At 38.8% G+C, this 19,059-nt stretch overlaps 1 protein-coding gene across 6 annotated transcripts; it reads left to right on the top strand.

Annotated features, from left to right (window-relative positions):
* Nucleotides 1-235: 235 nt before the first annotated feature.
* Nucleotides 236-18,996, top strand: PRPF3 (pre-mRNA processing factor 3). 6 transcript variants are annotated; one of them, XM_006049232.3, is made up of 18 exons: nucleotides 294-382; nucleotides 1,202-1,258; nucleotides 1,551-1,642; nucleotides 2,643-2,833; nucleotides 4,185-4,315; nucleotides 6,269-6,415; nucleotides 7,729-7,812; nucleotides 8,054-8,274; nucleotides 8,927-9,233; nucleotides 9,908-10,074; nucleotides 10,818-10,897; nucleotides 12,718-12,861; nucleotides 13,562-13,661; nucleotides 13,834-13,947; nucleotides 15,011-15,129; nucleotides 15,383-15,466; nucleotides 16,526-16,587; nucleotides 18,631-18,996. In XM_006049232.3, exons 2-18 carry the CDS (start codon nucleotides 1,250-1,252, stop codon nucleotides 18,775-18,777), a joined length of 2,199 nt encoding a protein of 732 aa, XP_006049294.1. In that variant the 5' UTR covers nucleotides 294-382; nucleotides 1,202-1,249; the 3' UTR covers nucleotides 18,778-18,996. The 6 variants fall into 6 exon arrangements, with proteins under 6 accessions (XP_006049295.1, XP_006049294.1, XP_006049296.1 ...); XM_006049234.3 differs by lacking the exon at nucleotides 1,202-1,258 and having other exon boundaries at nucleotides 318-382; XM_006049235.3 differs by lacking the exon at nucleotides 1,551-1,642 and having other exon boundaries at nucleotides 323-382.
* Nucleotides 18,997-19,059: the final 63 nt, after the last annotated feature.

The following is a 19,059-nucleotide window of genomic DNA, read 5'->3' as shown; positions in this document are numbered from 1 at the left end:
CCAGGGATCGAACCCAAGTCTCCTGCATTGCAGGCGACGCTTTACCGTCTGAGCTACCAGGGAAACCTGGAAGGAATACTACAGGCAGCCCGATTTATGCTTCAGGTAACACTAACGTTGCACACCTTTACCTGGGAAACCGACGAGGCGAGGAACTAGCAAACGTAAAACTTCATGACTCCGCTACGCATGCGCTCCCTCTCTCGGGGAAAGTGGCCACTACGACTGCGCGAACCGGCGGCCCCACCCTCTCTCGTCACGCGTTGTGGGACCGCGGCGTGGCGGCGGCCGTGGCGGTAGGACGGCAGGCCATAGGGCGGCTAGAGCGTTTCCGGTTCCGGTGTAACGTTCGGGCTCCGTCTCAGGGGCTGAAGTTTGTGAGGTGAGTGGTGGCCCGGGGCCCGGAGAGGGTATCCTGTTGTCCTAGTGTTTGGGGTAGGGTACAGTTCGAGAGAAGGACAGAGGCGGGAAGGTTCAGCGGAAAGGAAGCTGAGAAAAGAACAAGGTTCTGTGGGAGAACGGGTTGGAATGAGGTTGTTGAGAGGGAAAGGGCGGGGGCGGGAAAGGGACGAGCTGATGGGACTAGCACTGAGATGAGTTGGGGTAGAACAGGTGAGTAGCGGGCTGCTCAGAGAGGCGGAAAGAGCAAAAAAGAAACGAATGGGAGTTTCAGGGATGAAATTCGACTTGTAGCAAAGAACAGAGAAAGGAAATCCTTCAGAAGATTAAATTCTGTTCCCTGCTCATTCAGAGATCATTCTGCCTTCCTCTCCTTCCACACCAGAACCACACCCCACCCCTACCCCACGCAGTTACTGTTGAACAATTGATTAGTGACAAAGCTCGTTACTGTTTGGAACTTTTATTTTGCCTATTGGCTGTTTAGTTTGCACGTTATCTTACGGAGAAATGGGTTGAAGTTGTGTACATTTGTTAGTATAGTGCTTGGGCACACCTTTCATCTAATAGAGTGATGCCCCATTTGTAACTCTGGATTTTGGAATTGTTTACCCTTTCTAGCCTATGATTCAGTTCCAGTGGAATATAAGTTCTGTTAAGGCAAGAATTCCTGTCTGTCTGGTTCACCGTTATGTGTATCCTCAGCACTCAGTAGGCTGCCTGAAACTTACTAGGTTTGCAGTAAATATTTATTGAATGAATTAAGTGCCTTGTAAGAATGACAGTTGTCCTCATTTTGTAGGATGAGTGAACTGAGGCTCAGAGGAATTACTTGTCAGAAGGCTGGTAAATGGTAGAGGTGCGTGTGAGCTCTTCACTCTGTGGTGTCTGAATATGCATCTTTTGAACAATGCACAGTTAACATGTTGAGATTGATAGGCTATCCTGCTATCTCCTGATGGGTAAATAAAGCCACTGCAGATTTATTCATATTACATGTCACCGAGGCACAAAATACTACACCCCTAGTTTCTGACTTTAAGCTACTGGTTTCATATGGTTATACCAAAATTACATACACTATTTAGCAATAGGTCTTCTGGAGGATAAACCTGCCAACAATTAGAAGTTAATCAAGCTGTACCTTTTAGGGAAAAGATGTCTTAAAACATCTTGAAAAATTGACACCCAAATCGAACCCTGATGTGTGGCACTTCTGGGAGGAGGTTAACTTGGAATTGAGGTCAGTCTAATTTATTGTCTTTTAGACAATATGGAGAAAATTATAGAAATAAAATTTTCTTTCTGCTCATGTAGAGTTTTGAGGTTTCAGTAGGAGATAAGACTATAAACATGAATAAAGTTCAAGAATTGTACCAATTTGTATTAAATAACAGATTGTTGTAGAGTCTTGTATGATGGTTTCTGTATTAAGCTAAAAAATAGAAGGATAAAGGTGAAAAGAGTACATCCAAAATGAGGGTAATCTTTTTTTTAATTAATTTTTATTGGAGTATAGTTGCTTTACAATGTTGTGTTAGTTTCTACTGTACAGCAGAATGAATCAGTCATACATATACATATATCCCCTCCCTTTTGGACTTCCTTCCCATTCAGGTCACCACAGTGCATGAGGGTAACCTTTTCTGAACTGAGGGATTACTTATGACAGAGACCCTGTAGAACAAAAGAGAAAAGGATCTGGGTACAGAATTCTCACTGGGATGACAATGAATACAGAGAAATGTGACAGAACAGGCTTGAGGATTAGGAGCTTTAATGTAAGATGTAACCTGGATAAGCCATCTCTTCTTTGTCTCCCTTAAAAGAAGCCCTGGGTTAAGGAATGCCTGCCTGGAAGTAGGAAGAATAGAAAAGTTGGCCTGTGAGTGGGCTTTTTCAGTCTTGTTTTCATGTTATATGTTTTACAGTCCTTGTTGAATATGATAATCAGAAAAGAAGCTAGAACTCATTTCTCAGACTAGGTTCTTCACAAGGGTTGTTTGTTTATTCCACAGATTTCATTGATTAGCTGATGATATTACTGAGTTAGGGTTAAAAATCAAACAATGTAGTTCTTTCTGTTTTGAAGTATAAGTTGAGAGTATTTGGCTTGAAATGAGGTTAGAGGAACTTGCCCAGGATTGAAAATAGCAGTGGGGAAAGTATTCCTGATATACTAATCATTGCCTGGGGTCCTTTTAGTCTTTTCTTGTTCTCTAACTTTACTGATTTCTTTTTAGGTGCAGTATTGAATCCTGTTTTGAGCTATCCTCCTTTTCCCAAAGAATGGCACTATCTAAGAGGGAGCTGGATGAACTGAAACCATGGATAGAAAAGACAGTGAAGAGGGTGCTGGGTTTCTCAGAGCCCACAGTGGTCACAGCAGCACTGAACTGTGTGGGGAAGGGCATGGACAAGAAGAAAGCAGCTGGTATGTGTGATCTTTCTGAATCTTTTGGCTTAACATGTTGGATGACTGCAAATGCTACTTTGAAGTTCCCCAAAATTCTCTATGTTAGGAGCATCTGAAAAAAGGTCAGGCCACATTTTATTTTCTCTTGCATTATAATTGTTGTTGTTCAGTCACCAAGTTGTGTCCGACTCTTCATAACCCCATGGATTATAGCACACCAGGCTTCCCTATCCCTCACCATCTCCTGGAGTTTACCCAAGTTCATGTCCATTGCATTGGTAATGGCATCCAACCATCTCATCCTTTGTTGGCATCTTCTCCTTCTGCCTTCAATCTTTCCTAGCATCAGGGTCTTTTCCAGTGAGTCAGCTGTTCGCATCAGCTGGCCAGGGTATTGGAGCTTTGGCTTTAGCATGAATCCTAAATAAAATGCTCAGGATTGATTTCCTTTAAGATTGACTAGTTTGGTCTCCTTGCTGGCCAAGGGATTTTCAAGAATCTTCTCCAGCACCACAGTTTGAAAGCATCAATTCTTCAATTCTCTGCCTTCTTTATGGTCCAGCTCTCAACAACCGTACATGACTACTGAAAAGACCATAGCCTTGACTATATGGACCTTTGTCAGCAAAGTGATGTCTTTGCTTTTTAACACACTGTCTAGATTTACCATAGCTTTCCTGCCAAGAAGCAAATGTCTTTTAATTTCATGGCTGCAGTCACCATCTGCAGTGATTTTAGAGCCCAGAAAGAGGAAATCTGTCACTGCTTCCACCTTTTCCCCTTCTATTTGCTGTGAAATGATCCGGTTGCCATTCTCTTAGTTTTTTTTAATATTTAGTTTTAAAGTGGCTTTTTCACTCTCCATTATAATGGAAATAGCCTAAATAATTAATTTTCCTTTTTTTTAATACTATTTGTGACATATTTTGAATCTCAGACTGATTTCCTTTGACCGCTGCACTGAGTTACCTAAATTATATTTACTTAGGAAATATGCTAAAGTCAGATGGATATATTCAGGTCAACATCTAAGCATATAGAAGTCTCTATAAAATACATTTAAAAAGTTGAGGAGGTAGATTTTGTTAATGGTAGTCTCCTCCAGCTTGCAGTTTAGGAAAAGTTACAGTGGTTATTCACCCTAAACTTTGATGCTCAACCTAAACAGGTTGCTCTGGCTCTGCTACTTCCTACTCCAAAAAAACTGTATTTTTATCTCATGGGGCAAAATCATTCAGTGTAAGAGAATTTATGAGAATCCTACAAAAAACTTAAGAAAGCATTTCCCTCCCTCCTAGGCATAAAATTCCAGTGTTGGTATCTGGACGAAATACCTTTTCAACCTTGCCACCTCTTTTTTTCTGGTCAGACCATCTGAAACCTTTTCTTGATGATTCTACTCTCCGATTTGTGGACAAACTGTTTGAAGCTGTGGAGGAAGGCCGAAGCTCTAGGCATTCCAAGTCCAGCAGTGACCGGAGCAGGAAACGAGAGCTAAAGGTAGGTTACAGTTAACTATCTGATGAGTGATTTGAATGGTAACAAAGTTGCTGAGCTTACCTGGCTCACACTTTAATATCCATTATTAGAATACCTGATATTTAAGAGAGTTACTTAGATATAGAAGTAGAAGGGGTGAACTTGTATTATCACCATCGTATGGTGATGAACTGCCTAAGTTCATGGGTTAAAATGTTCCAAGAAAACAGTTGCTTTGTCCTTTTTCATATACAGTTAGGAGTTTGGGTTCTTATGTTTCCCTAAATCTCCTTTTTTAAAAAATAAATATATTACTGTAAGATTTTATGCTTTGATTTACTTGAGGCCTAATAGATTGCTCAGAATGTGACTTCACTGCTCCCTGAGCTATAGACCTCATTGTTCCTGCTTTTCACATATTTCTCTGCAATGACTTGTAGATGGGATACCTAAGAACTCACTTTTTACCATATGTCCTGAGAGCCTACTCTTTGCTGTATAGCATATTGCAGGTCACCTGGCCCCATGAGTGGAATACTTAAAGGGACCATCATTACTCCCTTACTTTCTTCACTTTTTATCCAGTAGCTGCTGATTGGTCATGGTCTCTTTCAGTATTAACAGTGTCAAGTAGCTGATCTATCTCTTTTCTTTTCTGTCTCTTAAAATCTTTTCTGCAACTTCCATCAAACCTTCTAAAGTGCTTTTGATTCCTTGGCTATCCTTTTGCTTTTCCTGAGTCACAAGAGTGAATAAGCTGTGTCTGTTTGGTCCCTGACCAGGCTGTGGAACCAAGAGAAATAGAGATTTGTGTGCTGTTTGCGTTGAGGGTTTTGCAGGGTGATCAGAGGAATGATAGTCCTTGCCTTAAAGGAATTTTCAGTTCAGGGGTTTGGGGATGGGAGGGCTGAACAAAATACAGTCACAAAAATGATAAAATCCAAGTAGCAGTTTTCATGGAAATTTTAAGGTTGACTATAAAGTTTCAGACTTAGTTGAATTTTGTTACACTTAAGGAGAAATTCACAGATCTGTAGAGTGAAGATTATGGTTTTGGTAGGACATGGTACTGTATAAGTGCTGAGGGCCTGCTACAAATAAAGTGACTACATTGGGTGGGATTAATAAAAATGGTTTCTTGAAGGAAATCTAGATAGCCTTGGGAGTTGGGTCCCATTTTGGTCCATTCAGTCCCCATCCCACACAATATATTATGGGAGAGTCCTTTTTCTTGAACTGTAGGAGTTCCAGGAAGCGCTCGCCCCTGGCCGAGGATATGTCCTTGCAAAACACGAGCCCTCCTAGTGAAGAGGGGATGTCACCCAAAGCCTACCACCGGTGTGTACATTTGCTTTTTCCCATTGTCCCTTCCAGTTGGCCACTCTTGGTCCTGTTAAGTTCATCCTGCAAATTAGTCAACATATTTGAGTTCCCATTGTTAGATGAGAACAAAGTGTTATTGGGGAATATTGAAGAAGAGAGAAAACCCCTATCCTGGAAGAGCTTAGACGCTAGCTGGGAGAAAGTACATAGTGACATTGAAAGACTTAACACTTGGCAAGCAAATATCAACAATGTAATTTTACCTAGTATGAACCAAGTTCTTAAGTACTAAAAGGATGTGAAACAACAGTTTGATCAGAGTGGGATGAGATTATTAATGAGGAAAACTTCCTGGAGGAGGTGAGTTTTAGGCAGGGTTTGGATTGGGGGAAAAGTTGAGGGAGATAATTACAAATGTGGGCCGTAAGATTTGCAAAGACCTTGGGATGGGAACATTTATAAGAATATGGGGATGGAATTTGTTTGACTGGAGTAGGAAAATAATGAAGTTGAGATGGGTGAGATGGTCCATTTGGTGGAGGGTATAGAAGACTCTGGGAAAAGCCACAGAATACTGATAAGGACTAGAATTGTTCTTCCCTTCTCCCATGGGCAGGGATACAACTCTTCTTTCACCTTGGGTTCCCTTAGGAAGTGTTTGGTGATGACTCTGAGATCTCCAAGGAATCATCAGGAGTAAAGAAGCGACGGATACCCCGTTTTGAGGAGGTAGAAGAGGAGCCAGAAGTGATCCCTGGGCCTCCCTCAGAGAGTCCTGGCATGCTGACTAAGCTCCAGGTTAGTAGTTAAGAACTGGAAGCGGTGGTTTTGAGAGTTGAAGAAGAAAGAGATGGATTTATTGTATCCTTAATTTGAACTAAATGTTAGCATTGGGGAAATTTTCTTTTCTGCTTTCTGTTTCATCATTTCTTGGTTTAACCAGGAGAGATTCCAGTTGAATGGAGAAGGAAATGGCAACCCACTCCAGTATTCATGCCAGAATAATCTCATGGACAGAGGATCCTGGCGGACTACAGTCCATGGGGTCGCAAAGTCAGACATGACTTAGTGACTGAATGACAACAACAGCAGCCCAGTTGAAGGCTATTGAAATAGCATTTTGAGCACCTATTATGTGGCAAGGAAGGTGTGTTACATACATCATTTGCTCAGATATCTACCTCACTGTGTCATTAAGAAAATTATTGAAATAATTAGAACTCAGCATGATGACAGAGAAGAATTTCCAAATAATATAATGCAGAAAGCTTAATCCACTTAAATAATTTCAGATTGACTTGGTTTTTTTTTTTAATAGAAATTATCTATGTATTTAAAATGGGCATTGTTTAAAAATTCTGATACCATATAAATAGTAAATATTTTCAGAGTATACTTTTTGTACTTCTTGAATTTTAAACTATGTAAATATGTCACTATTTAAGAAATTGTTAAAAATAAATTAAAAAAAATAACCTTGAAGCACCTTGACAGCAGACTCTTTTCGGAAATTCAAGAAGAGTTACTGGATCATGTTCTCAAAGCTTATTTTTCTGAATTTCCTTAGGACAGAGGAAGGGATTGATGGAGACTAGGAAGCAAGTCTACATTGTGGACTCTGGTTACCCAAACTAGGAACTCAAGGACCAGTAGTGGTTTTTTTTTAAATATAATAATATTATGGATTCTATTTTGCATGCATTATTTAAATGTTCACAGTTACCGTGTAAGGTAGGTACTGTTTTTACTCCTTTTAGACACTTGGAGATTTAAGAATTAAATACAATGTTCAAGGTCACACAGGCATTAAATGGCAGAGTTAAGATTCAAACTCAGGTTTCCCTGACTCCAGAGTCTTACTCATCAAGCTGTGTTACTACTTAACATGCCAGTCCTGCCTTGGGAAGATAGGTTGAAAAATTCCAGTGATCAACTGTGTAAGCTTATCTTTACTAAATTTGCTAGCCTATGGTACAGGCAGAATATGATGGGATCATTCAAAAAATACTAGTTTCTCTAGACCTAAAAGCCCTTTGAGTTTAGGAACCTGTATGGGAGAAATAAAAAAGAGGTGTTAACTGTTTTTCAACTTTTTACCCCACTGAGAGCAGATCAAACAGATGATGGAGGCAGCAACACGGCAAATTGAGGAAAGGAAAAAGCAACTGAGCTTCATTAGCCCTCCTACACCTCAGGTATTGTAACCTCTTTTCAGGTTTCTCTGAAAAGAAGACTGTTAAACACAGAATTTCTTGCCACCTACTCAAATGAGAGTCCAGAAAATGACTGCATGCTCCACCCTCAATTTACCACAGTCCACCGCTCCATGTGTGTGTGTGTGTGTGTGTGTGTGTGTGTGTGTGTGTGTAAAAGAGAGAGATCTGTTTGCCTATGTTAATTTTTTCTGATTCTGATTTCTTTTTCTCTATCTCACAGCCAAAGACTCCTTCATCCTCCCAACCAGAGCGACTTCCAATTGGCAACACTATTCAGCCCTCCCAGGCCGCCACTTTCATGAATGATGCCATTGAGAAGGCAAGGAAAGCAGCTGAACTACAAGCCCGCATCCAAGCCCAGCTGGCACTGAAGCCAGGGCTCATCGGCAATGCCAACATGGTGGGCCTGGCCAATCTCCATGCTATGGGCATTGCTCCCCCGTGAGTATCTATTTCATGGAATTCGTTTTTTCTGAAGCTTGAGAAGCAATAAATACCTTTGAGTGTTACTTATCCTTTCCTTCCAAGGAACTTAAATCATTTCTTGGTTTCATATTTCTTATATATGTTCAGTAAATACCAATTGAATTTATTCTCTTGGTTTTTTTGTTGCAGAGTTTATCTTCTTTTTATGAATGGTAGAACTAAAATTAAGATTATTCCTCCAGTATTAGAGCTAAGAACAGGATCAGGTCTCCTGGTTCCTAACTCAAGAGCTATTTCCATTAAACCGTATTGAGTGAGACCAGATCTGAGAGTTCTCTGCAACTGGGTAAAGGTGATAGGCTTTATTTTTAGTACCTCAATTGGTTTGCCATTCCCTGACTCAAGAATTCAGGAGTAAAGAATGATAGGATTCCAACTTCTTGCCATTGTAATTTGTAAGTTCATTTCATCTAATTATACTCCATACTCAACTGTCCAGCTTCATATATTCAGTCAAGATGTTATTACTCATTGATGGGTTTATATTCCTTAGAATTTTGTAACCTAATTGTCTCTGGTGGGTTTTGATTTGTTTATATTTTTTGTGTTTGTTTTCCTGCCTTATTGTTTTATATGGGATTTATTCCTCTTTCGGGCTATTTTTCAGGAAGGTGGAGTTAAAAGATCAAACTAAACCTACACCATTGATTCTTGATGAACAAGGTCGAACTGTGGATGCAACAGGCAAGGAAATTGAGCTGACACACAGAATGCCTACTCTGAAGGCCAATATTCGGGCTGTGAAGAGGGAACAATTCAAGCAACAGCTAAAAGAAAAGCCATCAGAAGACATGGAATCTAATACCTTTTTTGATCCACGAGTCTCAATTGCCCCTTCCCAGCGCCAGAGACGCACTTTTAAATTCCATGACAAGGGCAAATTTGAAAAGATTGCCCAACGATTACGGACAAAGGTATCTGGCTTAGAATAAAATTAGAAATTTGAAGAAGTTAGGAAGGTGACAAAGGAAACTGAATGTAATCCTGAAATACTGTCAACTTAATTCTCTATGTTTTTGGCAATTAAATAAATAAGTAGTAAAGCAATGAGTAATTTTTAAAATACTGTATTTATTCCTAGAATACTTGATTTTTAGTGATTTGTTTTCTCAGTTACTTAAGTTCTACTTAGGTAGAAAGGAAATTGAATTTGAAAATTCTCTACATACAACAATCAGTGGAGGGAAACTGTTCAGAAACCTCAGGACATCTGAGGAAAGCTAGCCTGCTGTTAAAATTTGCTGCAGACAATCCACATTCCTGGATAGTTTAATTGACCATATATTCAGTGACTTTTACCTTCTTGTTTTCATCCTCTCAGAAGTTTTCCATAAAATTCCATTTCTGCATATTTGCTGCAGGCACACACTGGGATAGAGGGGTGATGATGAGAGCCATATATATGGAAATCAACCAAGTAATGAATAAAGTAAAGCAGAACAGCTCTTTTTTCTTAGCTTTCAGAAAATCTGAATTTGTTGTGTTCGATGTAAAGAGTTCAACAAGGGAGTGTTTTAAGATTTGGGATTCTACTACTTCCCTGTTTTCTTTGATTCCAGTTTATCTTCTTGTCTTAACTTGTCTTTAGGCTCAACTAGAGAAGCTGCAGGCAGAGATCTCACAGGCTGCTCGAAAAACAGGAATTCATACTTCAACTAGACTGGCCCTCATTGCTCCTAAGAAGGAATTGAAAGAAGGTGACATCCCTGAAATTGAGTGGTGGGACTCTTACATCATCCCCAATGGCTTTGACCTGTGAGTTTGTTGGTAAATACCTTTTAATAAGGCTAGAGTTTTAATGGGAAAGATGGTACTCATGCATTAAGTAAAAATTTTAAATCTAAGGCAAATAGATAACCATATACAAGCGCCATAAAGAATATGTTCTATGGGTTGTTTTTAGTTTTTTGGGTCAATAAATGTAGGAGGATTGGACGCAAATATTTTCTGCTTGCTTTGTTATACATTGTTAGTGTTTTAGCATATTTGTTTTCTTAATTACCTTCTTTTGCTACTTAGATGTTTACATTTCTTAAAGATCCAGTCCTAGAATAGAGAAAGGATTCTTAGTTGATGAGGGAGAGAATGATAAATAAAGTATATAAGAAACATTCAGAGACCTTTAATCATATCTCCTCCATTATTCTGATACATGACTTAAGGAGATTGTGTCTCAGCCTTTCCTTATCCTTTGTCAACCACTGTCCCAGAAAATTATTGTTACTAATGACAGAATATGGTATCTGTTAAGTGTGTTAGGGTAGGAAAAAAAGGTTGAGAATGACTGGTGTAGAGAGTGCATCCAACCTTAGTGGGACCATTTTCTTATCTTGAAAATTACATGTAATCTAATTGCATATATAGATATGCAAATACTTTTAATAAGTACTAGAATGCACTATGGCAAGTGGATTTTTTTATTGTGTTTCTGAGATTGCCTCTCTCTTGGAATCGTCTCTACCCACATATCCTGTTTTCCCTTCTTCCTCCAATTTTAGTACAGAGGAAAATCCCAAGAGAGAAGATTATTTTGGAATCACAAATCTTGTTGAACATCCAGCCCAGCTCAACCCTCCAGGTAATATAGAGATTACTCAGTCAAAGCTCTAGACAAGTGTTAGCCCATAAGAATTTATGTGATAATGGATATAATTTCTGTCTGGGCTGTCTGTACTATAGCTGCTATTCACACATGACTACTGAGAACTTGAAAACTGAGTTGCACTAATATAGCTGAGGGACTGATTTTTAACAATTTTTTTCAATTTTAATTTAAATTTAAATAGTACATGTGGCTAGTGGCTACAGTATTGGAGAGTGCAGCTATTATAGAGCATTGAGGTCTAAACTAGAGATGGCCTCACTGATGGATATCTGTATTTCATATTGGGCTTTTGCAATAGTGTTGACTCCCAACTCTAATCTAGCACACCACCACTAAACCCCTGCCATCTTCAGTCTGCCTGGTCTTCAGCCTTTCTGTTTATCTGTTTTGTAGCGAAAGTCTGTTGGCTTAGTCAGAAGAGATTGGTTTTAGTTGTACCTGTAACCCCTGGATAAATCACTTACAATACAGAATTTTCTCATATGTACAGATGACACTAACTGACATTCCTTTTTCAAGTAATCACAGACGATGCTAACACTTTGATCAGATTTGAGATGAACAGAGAAGGTTAGTTTTTACTCAGTAACTTTGTTTATCAGGATCTCTAATAAATTCAGAAAAATAGATTCAGACTTTGAGATAATAAAAATAATAATAACCACTGAATTGTACTTAATCAGAATCTATTTAGTTGTCTTCAGTGTGAATCATTAGAAGAATGTAGGGGGTTTTGTTTGTTTTAATATATTGACTTGGGAGCCCAGAGGATTTTTCCCAATCCCTGTAACTCTTAAATTAGAAATTTCATCATCTTGGCCAGTGGTTTTCAAGTTAGATTCCGTAGACACCTTGAGGTTTAGTAGGTATGATCCAGATGGGATTCTGGATACCCTCTGCATACCCCAAATCCTCACGCAGAGCAGTCAGAGCAGCTCTAATCTTTTTTTCGATATCTGCCATGTTTCAGTTTATCAAATTCAGTTGCGTAAAGAAAAACAAGTTAGAACATGACTCGTGAAAAATAAGAATACTTTTTACTCCTTTTTTTTTTTTTTTTTAGTATTTATTTATTTGTTCGGCTGCACCAGGTCTTAGTTGCGGCATTCAGACTCTTAGTTGAACCATGTGAGATCTAGTTTCCTGACCAGGGATTGAACCCAGACCCCCTGAATTGGGAGCACAGAGTCCTAGCCACTGTACTACCAGGGAAGTTCCAAGAATACTTAATAAAAACATAACTGTAATACTACTATGATGACCTAAAAATAACTAAAAACAAGCTAAAAGTCCTTTTTTAAAAAAAATTTTTATTGGGACATAGTTGATTTACAATGTTATATTAGTTTCAGGTGTACAGCACAGTATATCATTTATACATAAACCCATTCTTTTTTAGATTCTTTTCTCATATAGGCCATTACAGAGTATTGAGTAGAGTTCCCTGTGCTATGTAGTAGATCCTTATTAGTTACTGTATATATAGTAATGGGTATCTGTCAATCCCAGTCCTCTAATTTATCCCTCTCCCTGTAGCCCCTGGTAGCCTTAAGTTTGTTTTCAGCGGCTGTAACTATTTCTGTTTTATTAAAAGATAAGTTCATTTGTACTTTTTTTAGGTTCCACATATAAGCATTATATATTTGTCTTTATCTGTCTGACTTACATCACTCAGTCTGACAATCTTTAGGTCCATCTGTGTTGCTGTAAAGTTCTTTTTAATGTGATTGATATTCACCCATATCCCTGTAATATGCTAATTGCTTTGGTATATTCATTTCTCTGCCTGACAGTTGACAATGACACACCAGTTACTCTGGGAGTATATCTGACCAAGAAGGAACAGAAGAAACTTCGAAGGCAAACGAGGAGGGAAGCACAGAAGGAGCTACAGGAGAAAGTCAGGCTGGGCCTGATGCCTCCTCCAGAACCCAAAGGTACAGATCTTAAAGGCAGGGAAGAAAAGGTGGAAAGTTTTTCTTCCTGTCATTCTAGAGGATCTTTAGTATTTCTGTATATTTGAATGCTTTTTGTTTCTCAGAATCATTCATTGGTTTTTCCTTTCCCAAATTTTCTACTGTCTTTCTTTATTAAATCAGATCAACATAGTCATTGTAGAGGTCATTTAAGCCTGTTTCTTAAGTAATATTGACCGTATAACATTCTTACCTTCCTGGAAAAATAATCGTCTTAAAGTTTATGGAGATAGTAGTTGGAGTATTTGCACAGAGTTGTGGTATACATAATTCTTAAATGTTTAAAAAATGAAAATGCAGTTTAAAAAACCTCACTCCTATAGTTTCCAGTATCAGTTAGTAGTATTTTGAGTGAGCACTGTTATGTATAGGATCTTTCACTAAATGCTGCAGTGAAAGTGAAAAATACCAACAAAATTAAGTTCGTTTTCTTTCACGAATTTTCAAGCAGTGTGAATAAATGTATACCAATTACTGAGATTAATTGACCTCCCACAAATGCTGAATTAATTGGGCTTTCAAGGTAGAAGTATTTGGAGGAAGTGAGTTTTGAGCAGATTTGAAATAGGGCAACAATATGAATTGGTAGGAAGAGATTGCCAGATTACCCTAGCTGGAGTGGTGACTTAGGAGATTGATCTCTGTCATCTCTTCACTGCAGTGAGAATTTCAAATCTGATGCGAGTATTAGGAACGGAAGCTGTTCAAGACCCCACGAAGGTAGAAGCCCATGTCAGAGCTCAGATGGCAAAAAGACAGAAGTAAGTGCCATGGGATTGGGTGGAAACCCAGGGCAAGTACCTTTCCCGAACTCTTCTGGGGGATCCATATTTGGAGGGAGGGGAGAGTTCTCCGTTGCTCTCTCTTTCCCTCAGCCCTGCTTCTGATCTGCAATGCCTTTCTCACTTGTGGATGTCCTTCCTGTCACGACAGAGCGCATGAAGAGGCCAATGCTGCCCGAAAACTTACAGCAGAACAGAGAAAGGTCAAGAAAATTAAAAAGCTTAAAGAAGACATTTCACAGGGGGTACACATATCTGTATATAGGTAGGTGTCCAGACTGGGCCAGTGTTTCCCTTAGAAATACCAAAACATTTTCCAAGTGCTCAAGGCAGAATCACTGGTATAAAGCATACCTAACATCAGCTCTACTCTCTTTAATGATCCTGGTATACATCAAGAGCTAGTAGATCTTTTACAGCGATGAGGGTTAAAAACCTACTCTTCTATCTCTGAGGTCTTAGTGAACTAATGTTAGTTCTGAAGAATGAATGTGAATATGCTTGTTCAGGTCAAGATGTGAACTAAGGCTCATTCATTCTTTATGAAGCATAAAATACTGTTTTTGTAGGAAACATTAAAAGTTTTTTCCCTCAGTTAACTGTATCCTTATCCTAGTGTATTGCAGTAATCCTTTTATTTCCACTCCAGAATGGACTTTATGTGTTGTAATTATTTTCTACCGTTTGTGTTGATTTAATGTTTTCATTTTACTCTTTCATGTCAAGTATATATATGTCTTTTATTTAGATATGCTCATGTTTAGTAACTAGTTCTTTATTATAGAAACGGTACATTATTATAAAAGTAGTGAGTGCTCTAAGATAAAAAACATTCTAGCAATACAGAAGGACACTTACTGAAAAAGTCCCCTTCCTATTCTCTGATCCTCAGGACCACTCACTATTGGTAATTGTCTCTAACAGTTTTTCATGTGTTCTTATAGAAATTTTCATGCATAGTATTGTGACTACTTTACATTATAAGCATCTAGAGGGCAAAGAATTTGTTGATCTTTTTATTGTCAAGAATAACCAAGCATATAAATATTTGTGGATGATGGTTAGTAGCTCTCCTTTGTTCTTAGAGTAAATTTTGATTACCTGCTACTTGTTGTAAAGTGTACTGTGCTAGACTTTGAAGAAGTTTAAGGCAGTAGAAGCACTTCTAGATTCATCAATTCTACCTTTCAAGCATTAGTATATTTGCCTACTCCAAATGCCTTTGTTTTTAGAAAGAAAACTATTTTGGACCCATCTTTATTTGCCATTCCATTCAGTCAGCTACTGATGCTAAAATGAAGCCCATAACTAAACTTTCCCTTCTCCAGAGTTCGAAATTTGAGCAACCCAGCCAAGAAGTTCAAGATTGAGGCCAATGCTGGGCAGCTGTACCTGACAGGGGTGGTGGTACTGCACAAGGATGTCAACGTGGTAGTAGTGGAAGGGGGTGAGTCTGAAACACGCGAGGCGCCTAGGCCTTGAGTGACTAGCCTGGTGGGAGAATTGAGCAAAAGAGTCATGCCTGTGTTCAATATCTTGGGCCTCTGTTTCTTTATTTATTGAAGTAGAAGAACCTAGGATGTGGTTCCTGGGATTGCTTCAACTACCATATTAATGTCTGAGCGTTGAGTGAGCTCAGAGGTTCCTTCTACCCCATGGTCTTCCACAACTCTGGCAAAATTCTTCTTCTCTGTTTCTAGGCCCCAAGGCCCAGAAGAAATTTAAGCGTCTCATGCTGCATCGGATAAAGTGGGATGAACAGACATCTAACACAAAGGGAGATGGTGAATGGGGGTTAGAGGGGATTAAGTGGGAGGTGGGTGGGATGGTACTCGGTCCATTCATCTATTCCCTCTCTCTCACACTCTTGCAAATACTAGATAATGTTTTAGAATCTTAGAAAAACCCTTTTGGACTTTAAATATGCTAGACATTCATAAAGTATTTACTGTATGAATATTAGTTATTCTCCTGCCTGTCCTGTAAGGCCTTTCTACTTGCTGGTTTCTCTGTTAGCCCAGAATCTGGATACCGGCTACATGAGTACATTTAGTTTGTGAATTTTCAGCAAGCTGCACGCTCATATGTGCATTGTCTATATTGTATAGTTTTTTTTTTTTTATTGTATAGTTTTTTGATAAAAAGCTTTTTAAAGAATTGAAGGCAAAAAAATTTTTTTAGACCAAAAAAAGTTCTGCTTCATTCAGAAAAATATGCTTTTCTTTTGCCCAAGTTTATCTTGTATATATTTATTTGACATCCTCCTGGCCATCATTCTTCCATCAATATTTATTCTTCCCTTCTTTGAAGACCTAGGTTAGCATTTACCATGTGCAGAGAACCTTATTTTTCATAATTTTGGCCTTCTTATACTTTTTGTTCTTCCTCATTGTATTTTTGTACTTAAAGTACACTTTTTATGATAATTGACTTGTATTTTGTTTTGCAAGTGTTCTAAGATATTTTCATTCCATATATCTGCCCTTCTTCATTAGACTAAAAACTCCTTGAGAATGGACTCTATTGTTTTGGCATCTGAAGTGCTTAGGACAAGTTTTTATTGTTCTTTTATCTCCTTACTCCCAGTACCTGGCACAGCTCTTGACACAGAGTTGGTACTCAGTCCATGTTTGCTGAATTAATTAATGTCCCTGCCGGATAGGAGGTATCAGTCTAATTGGGGGGAAATAAAGAGTAACAGAAGATATTTGATCCCAATACATGAGGAAAAAGTGGTAATATTTAAAAGAATTTGGGTAGGCTTGAATACTGTTTGTTTGGAACCTGAATCTTGGTGTCTCGTCTAAGTCTAGAGCAAGATTTAGCTATATTGTCTTTTCCAGATGATGAGGAATCTGATGAGGAAGCTGTGAAGAAAACCAACAAATGTGTACTAGTCTGGGAGGTAGGTGATCCTCTGTTAAACAGTGAGGCAAAACTTTAGCTAATTCCTGACTGTTTATAAATAATAACTAATCCCTTAAGTACTTTGTGTTTCTTTTTGGAATTCATTGTTAAGTATTCGGCAGCAAATCCTTTCTGGTTATATTTTACTTAAACTGATGGGTGTATAGTTTATGCCATCTGGGGAAAACTATGGAAAACTGGTGGCAAGAATAAAAATTCTCTGTTTATTTATTTCAGTCGTGGATATGACACTTAGAAAGAGGGGAATGAATTGTAGGATTTTTCTTTGGATATAGTGAGAGAAGTACTAGACTTAGGAATATAAAGTTGCGGACTTCCCTGGTGGTCCAGTGTTAAGATGCTACACTCCCAATGCAGGAGGCATGGGTTTGATCCCTGGCTGGGTAACTAAGATCATGCATGGCATCTCCAAAAAGAAAAAAATATAAAGTTGACTAAGTTGGCAGTATCACTTACTAGCTGTGCAACTGGGCAATGAAGTAACACTTAATATAAAATACTGTTGCTTTGTCTATAAAATGTGGATATTATTTTCCCTCGCTATTTTTTTTTTTTGGTGGAAAACTTAATTATTATGTAATGATGCTTCATAAAATGTGACTAAATCACTGTTTAAATGGAACATTTTTATGGTTGTACCATTCTTTCATCCCTAAAATTTTCTTAGTGAACCACTATTAGTTCTTAAGCATGAATAAATGAGTGCATATGCTTGTTCAGGCCAAGTTGTGAACTAAGGGCTCATTCACCCTTTGTGGAGTGTAAAATATTATCCTGTTTCTCCAGAAAGCATTAAAAGTTTATTTCCTCAGTAACTGTATTCTTAACTTGATATACTGCAGTAATCCTTTATATTACCACTTCAAAATACATTTTATACATTGTAAGTATTTTCTACCTTTGTGTTAATTTTTTCATTTTATTCTTTTAGGTTGAATACATGAGTATCTTCTAGTTTTAAAATGTGCTCATGTTTAGGAACCAGTTCTTTATTATAAAAGTAGTACTTTGGGAATTCCTGGTGGTCCAGTGATTAAGACTCCACACTTCTGCAGGGGTCATGGGTTCAGTCCCTGGTTAGGGAACTAAGATCCTGCATACCCCAAAGTGTGGCCAAAAAGAGTAGTATTTTAATTCAAAAGTAGTGAATACTCATTAGAATACATTCTAACCACACAGAGCCTGACTGAAATAGTCCCTTCCAGCTCCCTGATTCCTTAAGACCACTCTATAGGTAATTGCTACTGATTGCTTTTCATGTGTCCTTCTGTCTTATCCCAGATTCCTCCAATTTATGCATACTAATTAGGTAATAATAACCATTATAACTGTTTCTGTGTCTCATAAGTCCCCACTTACATATTTAATATTCCAGCCCCATCATCTCTTTAAAATTCTCTTTACCTCTGAGAGTCCTCAGGAATTGTCTCTCAGATTCAGAAACAAGCCAAGTTCTGCTCTTGCCTCCTTTTTGGAATCTGGTCCCTGAAAAGCCTCTTGAGGTTGCATTTGTGACTGACATTGCAGCCTTTGGTGAGAACACGATTCTACCAAGTACTGTATCTTTCTGTTGTAGTTGTCTGCACGTAGCCCCCCCTCACGCCCATTCCTCTCTCCCCCTCACCCTTGTATTGTTCTTTGTCATTGGGCCCCAAACCCTCCTGCTGGTATGAAAATCTCACTAAGTCTTGTGAAAAGAGTCCTTTTAGCCTCTAACTCCTTTCTCCTTAAAGGTCCTAGAGGCCTGGTGGGAAACAAGTTCATCCCATCTCCCATAGTCCGTCCTGACATACTCTTCCATCCAGGCACCAGAGCGAAGAAATCCTGTATTCAATTAAAAAAACAAACCCACAGAAAGTCATGAGAACTCAGCAGATACCCAGGGGGGTAGAGGTTAGAATTGTTTTTATCATAAAATCACTTTCAGCTAGGCACATTGCTACACAGTGTTACCAGGTTTTATAAAGGACTATTATAAGAAATTGCAGTGTTTCTATTACATGTTTTGTCTCTTTCCCAGGGTACAGCCAAAGACCGGAGCTTTGGGGAGATGAAGTTCAAACAGTGCCCTACAGAGAACATGGCTCGGGAGCATTTCAAAAAGCATGGGGCTGAGCACTACTGGGACCTTGCGCTGAGTGAATCTGTGCTGGAGTCCACCGACTGAGACTACTGCAAGCTCTTCCTCTCCCCTCTTACCTTTGTCTCTTCAGTCCTCTCCCTTATTCTACTTCCACACCCAGCCCCACTTGTGTGTGTAATCTCAGAACGGTGCCAGGCTGACATCTGGACAGAGGGAGAACTCCTTGCTCCCTTCCCTAGTCAGCCTGGTGCTGCCCTTTATTCCTCTTATGTGAATATGATTAAAGAGTTATTTTTAAAGTCAGTATGATATTTTTCACATACTCATAGTATCAGAGTTTGGGTCTTCAGGTGATCTTTCCTCCAG

Source organism: Bubalus bubalis, chromosome 6 (genome assembly GCF_019923935.1).
Source record: "Bubalus bubalis isolate 160015118507 breed Murrah chromosome 6, NDDB_SH_1, whole genome shotgun sequence".
Taxonomy (NCBI): domain Eukaryota; kingdom Metazoa; phylum Chordata; class Mammalia; order Artiodactyla; family Bovidae; genus Bubalus; species Bubalus bubalis.
This window is presented reverse-complemented; position numbering and strand designations above follow the sequence as displayed.